The sequence below is a fragment of the Calliopsis andreniformis genome, chromosome 4, assembly GCF_051401765.1.
Source record: "Calliopsis andreniformis isolate RMS-2024a chromosome 4, iyCalAndr_principal, whole genome shotgun sequence".
NCBI lineage: Eukaryota > Metazoa > Arthropoda > Insecta > Hymenoptera > Andrenidae > Calliopsis > Calliopsis andreniformis.
The window spans coordinates 2,211,275-2,224,744 of NC_135065.1; the positions used below are offsets into that span (position 1 = coordinate 2,211,275).

The 13,470-nt window shown below is 35.5% G+C and overlaps 1 protein-coding gene across 7 annotated transcripts; it reads right to left on the reverse strand.

Moving 5' to 3' along the window:
* Window positions 1-613: 613 nt before the first annotated feature.
* LOC143178133 (uncharacterized protein CG3556) lies at window positions 614-11,534 on the reverse strand. 7 transcript variants are annotated; one of them, XM_076376623.1, is made up of 8 exons: window positions 11,171-11,534; window positions 9,790-10,081; window positions 9,304-9,443; window positions 8,985-9,228; window positions 7,703-7,950; window positions 3,867-4,256; window positions 3,312-3,800; window positions 614-1,406 (listed from the first exon to the last, which is right to left on the reverse strand). In XM_076376623.1, exons 2-8 carry the CDS (start codon window positions 9,840-9,842, stop codon window positions 1,345-1,347), a joined length of 1,626 nt encoding a protein of 541 aa, XP_076232738.1. In that variant the 5' UTR covers window positions 9,843-10,081; window positions 11,171-11,534; the 3' UTR covers window positions 614-1,344. The 7 variants fall into 7 exon arrangements, with proteins under 7 accessions (XP_076232738.1, XP_076232735.1, XP_076232737.1 ...); XM_076376620.1 differs by having other exon boundaries at window positions 9,790-10,088; XM_076376622.1 differs by having other exon boundaries at window positions 9,790-10,162.
* Window positions 11,535-13,470: the final 1,936 nt, after the last annotated feature.

Here is a 13,470-nt window from a genome sequence, read left to right on the forward strand (position 1 = left end):
GGACCTGCTCCAGATACCGCCATAAACAAATTCGCGTTCCCCACTCCGCACGTGTCATGTGTTGTCTTACACATGGGTTTCATTAAATTCTGAGTGCACTAGGTGATACTAAAAGAGTAGTCATAGGGATGACAAGTCATTTCCAGGTATAGTTGAAATGCAAATTATGTTCAGGTCAATGAGACGAGTCAATAAAGAAACAGAAAATTTTCACGAGGTATTCACATGACCGATATCAAGTCCATATGTTTATTTACATTTACTGACACATCTCGTTGACCCGACTACAGTCATTGTGAACATCTCCTGTGAAAGTAATCATCAGATTAAACAACACGAACACAAAACTTATTACATAAACAAAGTCAAATGGGATATGAGTTAATATGAACTTTTTCATTATTTTTAAATTTTGAATTATTCCCTGAAATATCACCCACATGTTACGAAACACCCTGTATATACCAAGTGATTCCCACAATTCATTTACAATTCTGTTCTCCGCACCGCCATCTACTAGTTTCAGGTAGGAAACGTAAATTCAATGTCCTCTTTCTAAACTACTATCTATTTTGCACGCTAAAAAATTGAAACTTAAAAAAACGTGACACCATTTGGATTTGTAATTTTTCACTTTATTAATTTCAAGAAACAAATAAAACTGTACATTGCGACGTTAGGCAAATAATGGAAAACCAGTAATCGAAATGCACCTTCTCCAATGAATTTTGACATTCGTGTCGCGGTAAGCTGTTCCTCTGTTAGCGTGGAAATTCAGTGATTGTAAAGCAAGGCGCGTAGCAAGATTCCAATCAATAGAATAGATCACTAAGCATACATGGGACTTATTAAATATCAATCAATACGTTGACGTCATGTGTTATCACTGTACCATGTAAGTAGGTACAATGTGGTTGTGCATTGCAGTTTCATAGAAAATGTTATGCTTTCGGCTTGAGTAACGATACGGATGACTCTTGTCGTCACCCTATGCGTCAGTCCGGTATCGTTATACTCGTATGTTAAAATGCATCACGTTTTACCGACACGTCGAATCGGTCGTTAGAGCAGAGTTTTCAAACGTCACTGCCAGCTAGATTCCCTCGACATTTTCCCAAGAACTTGACCATATGTAGGATCGCGTGTGCGATAATGTTCCAGGAAAATGTCGTGTACGGTGCCGTACACGCTTAGCGATGGCAGTGAATAGAGTGAGCTTTCCATTATCGAGCTGCACTAAGAATTATTTTCCATTGCTCTCGGTTTTTTCAATTTATACATTCATGATTCTTTCTTCTGTCACTTTCCAACGGTTTCGACCAAGCGTCGACGCTTCGTTGATGCTCACAGCTTCTTATACCAAAACAGATAATGCTCGCCCTCACTGATCTGCAGATCGTCAACACCTGAAAATTTGTATTTTTGAAGCATGTTGAAATGAACAATTGAAACTTGATCGTGAAATCTAAGGTAAATGTAGAGGCATAGGCTGAATAGGTTATAGCCTAGAACAACAGATCTTAGGGAGCGATGGGTTTTAACTTCAAAGCGCATAAAACATTATTTAGATTAGAAATACAAGTCGAAATTATTAAATGCATTGGCTCTACTAAATATAAAATACGAAGATTTAAATACTATTGATTTTGATTATTTAGTCAATAAATGTGCAGACTCAAGTGTAGGCCTAACAAGATTTAAAATAATAAACAACAAATATTGAAAAATTTTGAATAAGAAATAATTTTTTACAAAAACACTTTCGAATCTAACAGATATTTTAAGTGCTTATGGTCCAACTTTTCCCTACCCTTTCCTTTCACTGCAGAGCAGCAAGAATATAATAGCTTAAGAGGTTACATCTACCTAGAAGCCCAACGAAGCTATATAAGTTTGGGAATTTTTTTTCAGCAAATGCTTTTCCTATAGAAGATACATCTTTTAACTGTTATTTTTATGAACATATGTTATTAACTAAAGAACATATTGCCATTGATAGAAGGCGTGTTTCTTTTTCAAGCATTTGCTGGTGAATATTCCCTAGTCCAAATAATGCATCTCTAAGCAAAAAGGCGAATGTATATTAAAAGTAAATGAAATTTAGAAGTCCTCAACGATCGCCAAATTTTAACTTTGAATTATATTGCAAAATAGCGGTTCTGCAAAATTGAAATATGGAATTTCAATGAAAAAATCGTCCTTTTTTTAATTATAGAAAAATTGGAAAGTAAATTTAAAAAAGTTAGATCGGCAAGGACAGCGTAAGATTCTTAAGAATATTTCTTGCAAAGTTAAAGTGAATAGGTCAAGTGGTTCCCGAGATATGATCTCTATCGTATTTGAAAATCATGTTTCGCGAAGAACGCGTTTGAGGTTTTAAATAGGTATGGTTTCCTGTATGCAAATAACAACGCTCGACTGGGCGACCCCGTGTCGTACAAAGCTGTATAACTTCATTAGTTTTTGAGATATCGATACGAAACTTTGAAGATACATTTGTGAAACTTGATGCTTTTCAGATACATAAAACACGAGAAATCGATCTTTTGTCCCATCTAAATAGATGTAAACCCCTCAGGGGATAAGAATTTAAACTAGTTTTTGGATAAATGTATCAATATCTGGACATCTAAGCTGTCATATGTCCGGTATGTGAACAACAGAAAAGTACATATCTCGACACTTGAATAACTGAAGCGTTTCAATAATTGAATAAATACTATTTTATGACACTATTTTGTTATTAGCTACATTAGAATTTATGATTAAATTTAAATAAAACATGTGTTAGTGTCCAGGTATCGAGACATGATCGGCTACTGCAACATTTACCTTACCACAAAATATCCAGTCCTATTATTATACTATACCAAACGCATTATCATGTCTTTGACTACATATAACCTCTTTCATTAATGAAATTGTAAGAGCACCGTATAGTATTTTTTAGTTAGAGACAAATGTGCTAAATTGTAGCTAAATAAAGAAAAGATACGCTACGGATGATTTCATAATGATAATCCAAAGTGAAAGCTTGACACTGATCCTCCCTTCACATATTTTGACGAGTGTAACTGCTTTACTTTTTACAACACGTTCGCTGCCGATTGCGCGCCAGCGCGTGATAAACGTTTTTTGCAATTACCAGTCACGCACCATCGCGTGATGGACCTATGTTGAATTAACGGGAGCTGTGTGGCTGGCAGTTTGGAGATAATCTGTTATTTTAGATTGGCAGCGAAGGGTAATAATATAAAAAAGAAATTGTATGTAAAAGGGGTAATGATGATCGAAAAATTGAGTTGACGTACCTCCTGGGGCAACCAGTTGATTGCCCGGTGGCGAAGAAGGATCGGGTGGAGAAGGAAGTCGGTAAAGCAACCAATAATGATAGGACATTGGTTCCTCTTTATAGCCTGCTATCGTGTGGACGTAGTGCCCGTTCGGCCATTCAGATGCAACGAACTGAAAATGCGGTGACATTTCTGCAGCAAGAAGCATTACTTCGTAGAACGTTTCATTTTTAGGGGCGGTTATGGTTAAGTTATATGTCTCGTTCACGTTACTGCCAACCCATAAAGTGTAAGAAACGTTCACCATGACGGGTGCTGTAGTACCAACGATCGCATTATCAGCATTGCTATTATTGATTGCATTTGCGCCACCGTTCCCTTTGCTGCCATAGTTTTCATTATTTCCATTATTACCATTCACTCCATCACTTCCAGTACTTCCGTTGCCCACATTGTTTCCAAGAAGTACTGGCGCTGTCTCGCTGTGGTTGCTCGAAATCGTTGGCTCTGTGTGGACAGGTAACAAAATTTTCGAAAGTAGGGACAATTGGCCAGAGAAAGAAGGAAACTTACCACTAGCAGTATTAGCGAGTCGCGGAGGTGAAGTATCGGCAAGTCCTTGTCCGCAGTCCAAAGTCCTGATACTTGCCAGACCTCGTGGGGCTACGCCGAGGACAGCTTCGGCAGTTACGCGAACATCCCCAGAGAAAGAACCATCTGGTCGTTGCTGACTAGTCAGCCAGGCCAATGCGGCAGATCTGTTCCAGTTGTCAGCGGGCTCGTTTTCTGCTTCCTCGAGAGCTTGCATTACCAAGGCCGTTGTCCGAAGGTCTCCGAAGCTACCATCGAGCCTTTGCTGCTGTGCCAAGCCAATCGATGGTTTGCGCACAAAATGATGAAGATTTCGATGTCTGTGATCTTGGACGATGCATTTCAAGGCTAGGATTACCATTGCGACAGTATCTAAAATAAATAATGAAAATGATATTCAATTCTAACAAATTCAAATTTAAAGTTAATAATACATAGAATTCATTCACACTTTGATCACCAAGCCAGTTTTGGCTAAAAATTCTTCGTGGCCAAAATGAAAATTGGTAATTTGATAAATTAGGTCAAAATATTTATTTTACTTGGAGACTTATACTACTTGGTTATTTACATTCTCAGGAATGAAATATTTTTTGTGTCATTTATGTCACGAAGATAACTTCGGTAACTCAAGAATTCGAACTTTTTTTAAACTTCGCTGATTTGTAGTGAACTTCAATAACAGTATTAGACCATTTTGTTTTCTATTACTTTTTGCTTTCTTAGGGTGAAAACACTTGTATCTGCATCTGAAATTACTCTCATTTTTTCCCACACCACTACGAAATTTTCAATAATAAGTATATATTTCATGGAGGTCATTCTTCTTAATAATAACATTGTTCTATTTAGGGTTCAAGTCCCATTAATTGTGAATAGAACGTAGAATAATGAGATACACAATTGGTGGGGATGTGCACAATAATACCATAAAACATTGAAAATCGAATTTTTAAATGACACAGTGTTGGTTGTAACGAAAAAATCAAGAACTGAACATTATGACTTTGCAACAGTACACAGACGATTCACAGGGACTCAAATAATCTAGTTGTGTACCAACGTGGAAGAAAGAATCGTGCAAGTATAACTGATCTGGAGGGAGCATATATGTTTATTAATTCAACTAGTTGTGAGCATTTTATCACATCATTTAACATTTTTAACAGAAAGAGCAGATCGGAACTAGTTCTGCGAGAATCGAGAGATCTAAGATTAAGTCTGATTATAATTGAACCATAATCATGGTCTATAAATAATGGACATACTATAACTCGTTTTACAGGCAACATATCATATAAAACTTTATGCTGAATCCTCTCAATGAGGTGGTTGTATTTAGTTTGACTCGACGACCAAATTATGGACACATTTTCAAGACGCGGCCTAACCAATGTGTAATATAACGTTCTTATGGTGTTAAGATCCTTAAAGTTCAACTAATAACGTTTTAGAAAATCGAGTATCTTATATACTCACTAATTATATGCTAGTAATATGGACACTCAGGTCGCAAATTCCTGATACTTAAGAAATAGCAGTAACAGAAGTTTATATCAATTTTCAGTTATACAATATTTACTACCATTCTATCAAAATTGTAGGTGTCACACATATATAACTGACATGACTTCTGAGAAACTTAGCTGTGTTAATCATATATGACGTAACAATCAACGTGTTAAAACTATTAATAAGCTGATGGGTAATTATTTAGAAATTTGGCTTCTTTGTCAATTTTGATGTCCTTGAAATATGTTGTCAAAATCATCATTCTAAATAACTATTTTCTAGTTATGTAACCATCACTTATAAGGAATGATTTTCAGATATATTACATAAAGGACCGAAAAATAAGAAATACGTGTTTGTTTTATTTTGGCCTGTTTTCATATTTAGGGGGAAGAATCGTCCCTTGTCACAATTTATAAAAGGAGATGCGAAAAATTACATTGTTGGCTTAAAGATCATTATAAAACTTGGAATAATTTTAATTTGCTTGATAATTAACTGTGTGGATAATGTTCAGTCTCTCTTACCAAAGGATAAACTAATCATGATTGTTTCTATGTATATTTGAACGACTTGAAACTTGAAGGGTTTTCTTTTTACAAAGAAAATTCATAAAATCCATACGAAATATTACAATTAAATATAAATAATTTTATGATGCCAAATTAGTGACTTTATGACTTTCTACTCCTAGTAGGGGGATGGAGGATATCCCTAATTAGTCAACACTTTTACATAGTGAATAAATAAAAATATTAAAAAATTGAAATTATGTTATAAAATAATATATAATATAATATAATGCATAATAAAATATTGCAAATATTTTAGTCTATATTAGATTAATTTATATTAAAATATAAATTATTAGGGGTGTTCCAAGTTTTATATATTCAAATCAATAATGTGATTTTTTGTATCTCATTTTACAAACTCTGAGAAGTGACTTCACCCTCCAAAAATATGAAAACGGACAAAAATAAAAAAAAAGAACGTAGATATTTCTTATTCTTCGGTTCTCTATAACATATCTGAACATCAAAGCAATCGAAGGCAGACACCTAAAAACCATTCCTTATATAAGATATAGAACAAAATACGTTTTGTTCTAAATTTAAAGACTTGGGTCTTATAAACGTTAAAAACAATTCTCTTTGTTTAAAATTTGATTTGTATTGGTTAAATCTTCAATACCTGCACTCACAACCCAAAATAATCTAACCCAGACCTAACCCAAGAAGTTAAGAATACTTAACTTTCCTAGTATAGCATACGCCTACGTATTCCATAAATATTTACTACGTATAATTAACGCTTTCAAACAGCAAAGAGCCGTTGCATTATTTTTATAAATACTTAAATATATACTCCGTCCATAAATACTCTATCAATATAGTTTTGCATTAAGGAGGGCTATAGATAGAGTAATTGCAAATCTATTAGAAAACTAACCTAGTCTTGTCCCAAACATTAAACAATACTAAAAATATTTTTGATCATATCTCTAAAACGAGGAGCAAGCGACGGTTATATGTATACGAAAAAATTTTTGGAATGCTGCCCTTAATAATATATTTCAAGGGTATCGAAATTGGCGAGGACGCCAAAACAATTTATTCAAAGCTTGTATCTTTACAACTAGGTATGGACAGACTGGTACCAGTGAAGGACTTATTCTACTGATATCGTTGCGTCTAACTTGGCCACTGCACGTCAACAGTAGAATAAGCCTCAAGACTCAAGACCGAGATACACTTCTCGCACATTTTAGATGCATCTATTTTTTACAATTAATAACTTAGAAACAAAGCTTTTACGCAATTTTGTCATTTTCAATTTTCATCTTACTTTACAATGTGAAATCATTCCTTAAAATCTCTGATACTTGTTACCGAACACCGTATATAATAATCGATTAATAATCGATTAAAAAATATCGTATGCTCTAGTACAGAAGAATTAAAGAATACACACTTCTACGCATTTCTGATAGACTTAAAATTAGTAAAATTATCAATACATTTACTTATGTTAGAGTATAGAATATTTTTCAACCAATTGCACTCAGGCATACCAAAACTGCGATAGTATACATTTTGTCAACATGTCTGTTTTTACCTTTACGTTTCAAATCTAGAGATACGAGTATGTAGTATCTACTATAAATTCATGGTTCCTTCAGCATTATGTGTAATTATTTGTCAAAAATAGATTTTATTATCTTACTTTTTATCTTAACTTTTATTATCTCGAAAAAGGAGATCAACTCACAAATCTGATAATGCGATTAATCATAAAACACTCACCCACATTGTGATCTTGAGCGGCATTTGCGATATCTAGCAATCGTCGTATCTGTCTCTTTCGTACATGAGCTTGCGCGTTACATGCAGCCAACGTTGTAAGAGCGAACTCGTAATCCGTAGGTGGTTCGTGATGTTGCAGCGTTCCTATCAGATCGTGGCCATGAAATTGTCTTGGATCCGTACACATAGCATTCAAAGCAAGAGTGTAACGCGCTAATCGAACTGGAGAAAAACCAACTTCCCTATGCCTGAGAAAATGCAATCGTATAGTCCCTTATCCTTATTCGTGGATCAATAATCAATTTATCATTAATGTATTGTTCTCTTATACTTATTGCTTTTCACAAATGAAAAAGCAACCCTAAAATGAGACCATTTAAGAACGTTTTTGGTCCCACAATTTCGGGACTGAATTTTATGCCAAATGTTAGTTTATGATGAAACATCAATCACAATCAAATTTTTAACTGATCTGACAATTAGTTTCTGAGGTACAAGAAATCAAAGTGAATTTAGATTATATAAATCCATAATGGCTTATTCTCAGAGGTGCTCAAACTATTGGTTATTGCAATCACGTTGTGACAATTGTGTGGTTCCTCGGATATGATCAATATAATGGAATAAATATACTTAATCCCGATATTTGCAATGTATCCATCACTATACGAATAAAAAATATTGATGTCGCGCCAAGGACCCAGTTGTTGAACACAACCCAATTCCTTATCAGTTTAGTATTTAAGTGTAATGAAATTTATCTTGATAAAGATTTGTTTCAAAAAATTAATTTATATTTATACGTGAAATTTAATAGCTGGTAATGAAACATAATTTAAGTAATCAGCTGTTGTTCCTTTTACATGTTCGACTTTAAAAACTAGATTTTGATTTAATTATTATTATATTCACACTTTTTCAATAACAAATTAAGATGGCATTTAGATTTATGTGAATAAGAAAAAATTGTTTGGATTTGGTTAATTTTTTCGTGAATATTTTAAGAACATCATGCTTCTTATTCTTAAGTCATTGAAAATCTCAGCTCCAATTGGTTGTTAGCAATCGAAAAAATCTTTTGAAGCAAATTTTTTGATTCTCAGAAACTAATTATCAACTCAACTCAAAAATTTGCCATGCTTATTGTTGTATCATGAAAGTCTCATGATAAATGAACATTTAACACAAAAATCCAGTTCCAAATTCATAGGACTCAAAACAGCCTATTTTTAGGGTTACTCTTTTGCTTATACTCAAAAGATCAGAGAACCGCGATATTTACCTCCAGAGTAGTAACACTATTTCAAGCTCCATCTGTTTACTACTGAGCTGTAGTTCAAGAGGTGCCATGGGGGCAACATTATCCTCCCGCGAGAGGTTACTCAGTCGAAGAACTAGTAAAACTCGGTGGGTATCGTTTCCCCAACCGGCATCTTTGTCACGCTGACTCCACAGCCATGCAGTCGCGCGTTCCAGAATAGTTTCTGCTTCTGAATCGATGGAGCCAACTTCTGCAGTGTTACCTACTAGACAGATTTATTCTTGTACATTTCTCCCACTCGTTCGATAAAGATTTCTCGAGGTATAAAGACATAACGTACCTTCACAGAGGGCTACATCAAACATGCACGAGCATGTTACGAGAAGTATCATCACGATTGCCATACTTGCTCTCCCCCACATGTTTCTTGAAGATTGGATGATATGCACGGTCTCGTTGTTGATATTGTCTAAAAAAGAACTAGAAAACAAGATGCGTATTTATCTACTCAGTTTTCTGTCTTCTCATCTCCCAACCGTAACTACTTTTTCCTCTCTTTGAAACTGCAAAAGAATAAAAACGTAGAAAACGTATAAAAGATAACGAACGTCTTATCCTAACGACTCTCCGCGACGTTTCGTTCGATTTGACAGTCGTGTGGACGCCGGCGAACGAGACACGAGGACGCTTAGCGTCTCTACGCCTGCGGAAACACTACTGGGAATAACGCGATATTGCGTGGGATCGATATCGCGGCACCCGTCGTCCTCTGAAGCAACGTATATACCCATAGTTACTCCCTCGCTATATAGGTAGATACGTGTACCTGCGCTCTCCTTTTCTGTGCTGTTGCCTAGTTGTTCGCCTCTTTCTTCCCATCTCCGCCCCGACTGTTCCGTCACCCACACCCCACACGTTTCTGTACAGTCACCGCCGCCGCGACCGCGATGAGCGTCGTTGCCGTCGCCTTCAACCCTATGCCTCAGCCTGAGCTTTAGCCGATCCGTCCTCGACTCAACCGTTCATTCATTCCCATCGACTTTGTCTGAGCGCGATGCATACGACCTGCACCCTACCCTTGAGATCGCGCAGCGGCGTCCCGCTTCTTTGTCGCGATGCTATAAACTTCGAACCATGTTATCGATCGATATGCTTCTAGTTTTTCGAGATACCGTCGTGTCTGCTCTTCTTTTCGTCACCTACATTAGTTCATTTTACAGGCTGTACGTACTGATATTGCATACGTTTGTGCGCAGTCTTGATACGATATCAACTGAATTTATGAAGAGGCTACGAGTAACAGATCGATATCAATTATTATCAATCATAAAGCATTTGTAACTAATTTATCTAAATTGTATAAGTAGCATTTTATCGCGCTATTGTTTGTTCGGTTATAATTTTATTTCAGTTTTTATTCTTGTATATTTTGGTTGTTTTATATTATTTTATTGTAATTTTCAATTTAATTTCATTTATTATCATGAACAGACAGAGCCTGTTTGTACACATAATAACAATAAGTGTATAGGTATTTTGAAATCTTTATTTTATGTGTTTAGTTAGGTCTTAAAACTGGTATTTGATTATGTCAGATATAATACTAGATTGCATAGTACACTAATAATATGATGTTGGTAATTATGAAAACAATTTTAAAAAAGAAATACATTAATTATAAAATATATAATTTTGTACTTATAATTAAAATAATTATACTTTCGACTACGTTTTTCGTCCTCCGCGTCTCTTGTTAACGTCAAACCATTATAAAAAAGGAGAAACTGACAGCATGCAGCATGTATGGTAACGAATTCTCCGCGGGAAGATCATATATCAGTAACAGGAGACGAAAAAAATAAATTTATCATAAAAAGAATGGGGTACGAATCAGAAGTGAAAGAAAACGAAGAAGCGAAAACAGGTGAAAACGAAAGGAAAAAGAAACAAATGCGACGATGACAATGACAACAGTTGCAAAAAGGATATCCCCCTTGGGTATATACATATGTCCTTAACAAATGCGCATTGCGGATTAAGCTTCAAAGAAAATAGATATGTTCAATATTAACGATGTCAAAGAAAAAACGATTGTTTAAAGATCTTTCTTTCATAATGAACAATATTGTCTTTGAATATGTGATATGCTTATCTAAGGATGTAGAAAATGTGCGTGCACGCCTTGCATATATGCTACAGACGCTTACCTCGCTGTAAACTTGTTTTTTGCTAAAAATCGTTGCGTTCGTTTTTACGCGCACGAATAATGTTACAAGGACTGCACTAGTAGTCTCTAACACGTAGAAAACTTGGAGCGAACACGTCGAATTGAGCCCATCGTTGATACAACTGACGCGAGAAACACGAACAACGCAAGACCAATGCAAGGAGTGTAAGGGTTGCGAAGGGCTTCAGGACCGCCCTCTTTCACCCGTTATCAAGGGTAGCTCGATACATCCCCCTCTACGATCGTCTCTACGAATCGACGGAATCCCTTCTCCACGGCACGGCGACTTGAACTTTTCTATGAAGACTTTCCTCCGTCGGTACGGTCGACAGGCGAGTTACAGGGTACTGATAAGCTGTGCTTTTTTGTCTCACGTTTCCAGGGCTAATAACACCGACGAGATGTAGACATTGACGAAGGGTATGAATAGAGTATGCATCTTATGGGGTCTCGTGTTCGCAGGCACCTGCAGTACCGACTTCCAAATTTGAGGGTATTCCTAGCGTCCCCTGCTCACGAATAGTGGGCAATTGAAGAACTAATTTTGAAGTAACGTTAGCTAAAGAAAGAACTAGTTTTGTAAATACGTGTGATATTTCTCCAAAGAGGATGTAAGTCACGTTTTGGTAGAAAAATTAAATGTGTAATTTTATAGTGTGCTTAATCTGGGCTTGACTTGATTCGCTTGTTTTTCGTACAGTATTCAAGTATACAACGTGTTTGACAACAACTAGAACGCAAACAAAAAGTACGAAATTGCGTTTGGGGCTTCGTTTCAAAATTATTAATTGAAAGAGAAATGTGTTTGTCTCACGACTTATTCTACTGCCGACGTCTACCCGAATTGTCAGACAGGTATAGTGTAGTTAGTAGAATAAGTCGTGAATCAGACACATTTGATCATTATTTGATCATTTTTTATTTTCCTCTTACTTTTTCATATAGAATCATCCCTTAAAATTTCTGATATCTGTCATCGAACACCCTTTATAAGATGTATTAAAATATCATTGCATGGTAGCTTTTACATACGTAGATAATGAAAAAAGTTCATGTGCATATAGGTACGCTCGGAAACACCTAGTTTTTTAGTTATTCTGTGTTGCACAAAACCCTATTTTATGTTGAGTAAAATTCTAGCCCCTAACGTGTAAAAAATGACAAAAACATGAAACACTTTTGCAGGATAGGTTCTGGACACAAAAGTTGAAAAAAATTCAAATGCATATATGCTTAAAAAACGTAGTGTTTTAGTTATACGCTATTTTACATTGCATAAAATATTGGCTCAGTACTTGCTCATACGATGTGCTACCACCTTTAAGATCTTTCTAGGTCCAGAAATATTTGGCATCTATCATCGCAATACAATATAGCATGCAAAATAAAAACCTAAGCATTTCCCAACATATGTGCACATGAACTTTTTTCACCGTCTTTGTGTCTAAAACCTACATTCTAAAATGTCCCACATTTTTTTACGCATTCTATACAGATGAATGTATAAAGCATTTTATTTTCGTAATGTGAATTTACATACTCCAACACAGTAAAAATGCAATAGTTAATAATATTCTTCAGCCTAATATACAAGGTACTCTACGACAGGTATCAGAAATTTTAAGGGATGATTCTACATGTCAAAATAGGATGAAAATCAAGAATGACAAAATTGCGTGTGAAATTTTGCTTCGAAGCTATTAATTGTTGAAAAAACGTCAAAAATTCGCGAGAAATTTATCTGATTTAGAACTGATTCTATTGACATTATTATGTCTGACCTGGCTGGTGCACGTTAACAGTAGCGTAAGTCCCAAGTCAGACACATTTCACGCGAATTTGAACGTAGGATCACTCGAACAATTTTCTTGCGCACGATCATATGTCTTTCCTTGCTTTTCAATTGAAAATAACAAAGCTAGACGTACATACAATCGCCTGTTTTTTTAACGCTCGTGTGGTCGTATACTGCGGTTACAGTAGATTCATCTTCTGATGAACTAATGTTCTAACGAATATGTACGAATTAATCATCGGAAGGTACACATAAAATGTCTGACTTGACTTATTCTACTGAGTTCGCTATACCTGACATAGTTGCTACATGTCGACAGTAGAATCAGTCCCAAATCAAACACATTCACGAATTTTAGCTGTTTTCTCAGTAGGTAATAACTCTGAAGTGAAACCTCAAACGCATTTTCATGATTCTTGATTTTCGTTTTATTTTAACGTGTAGAATAACCCCTTAAAATTTCTAACATTTATTATTAAATACCC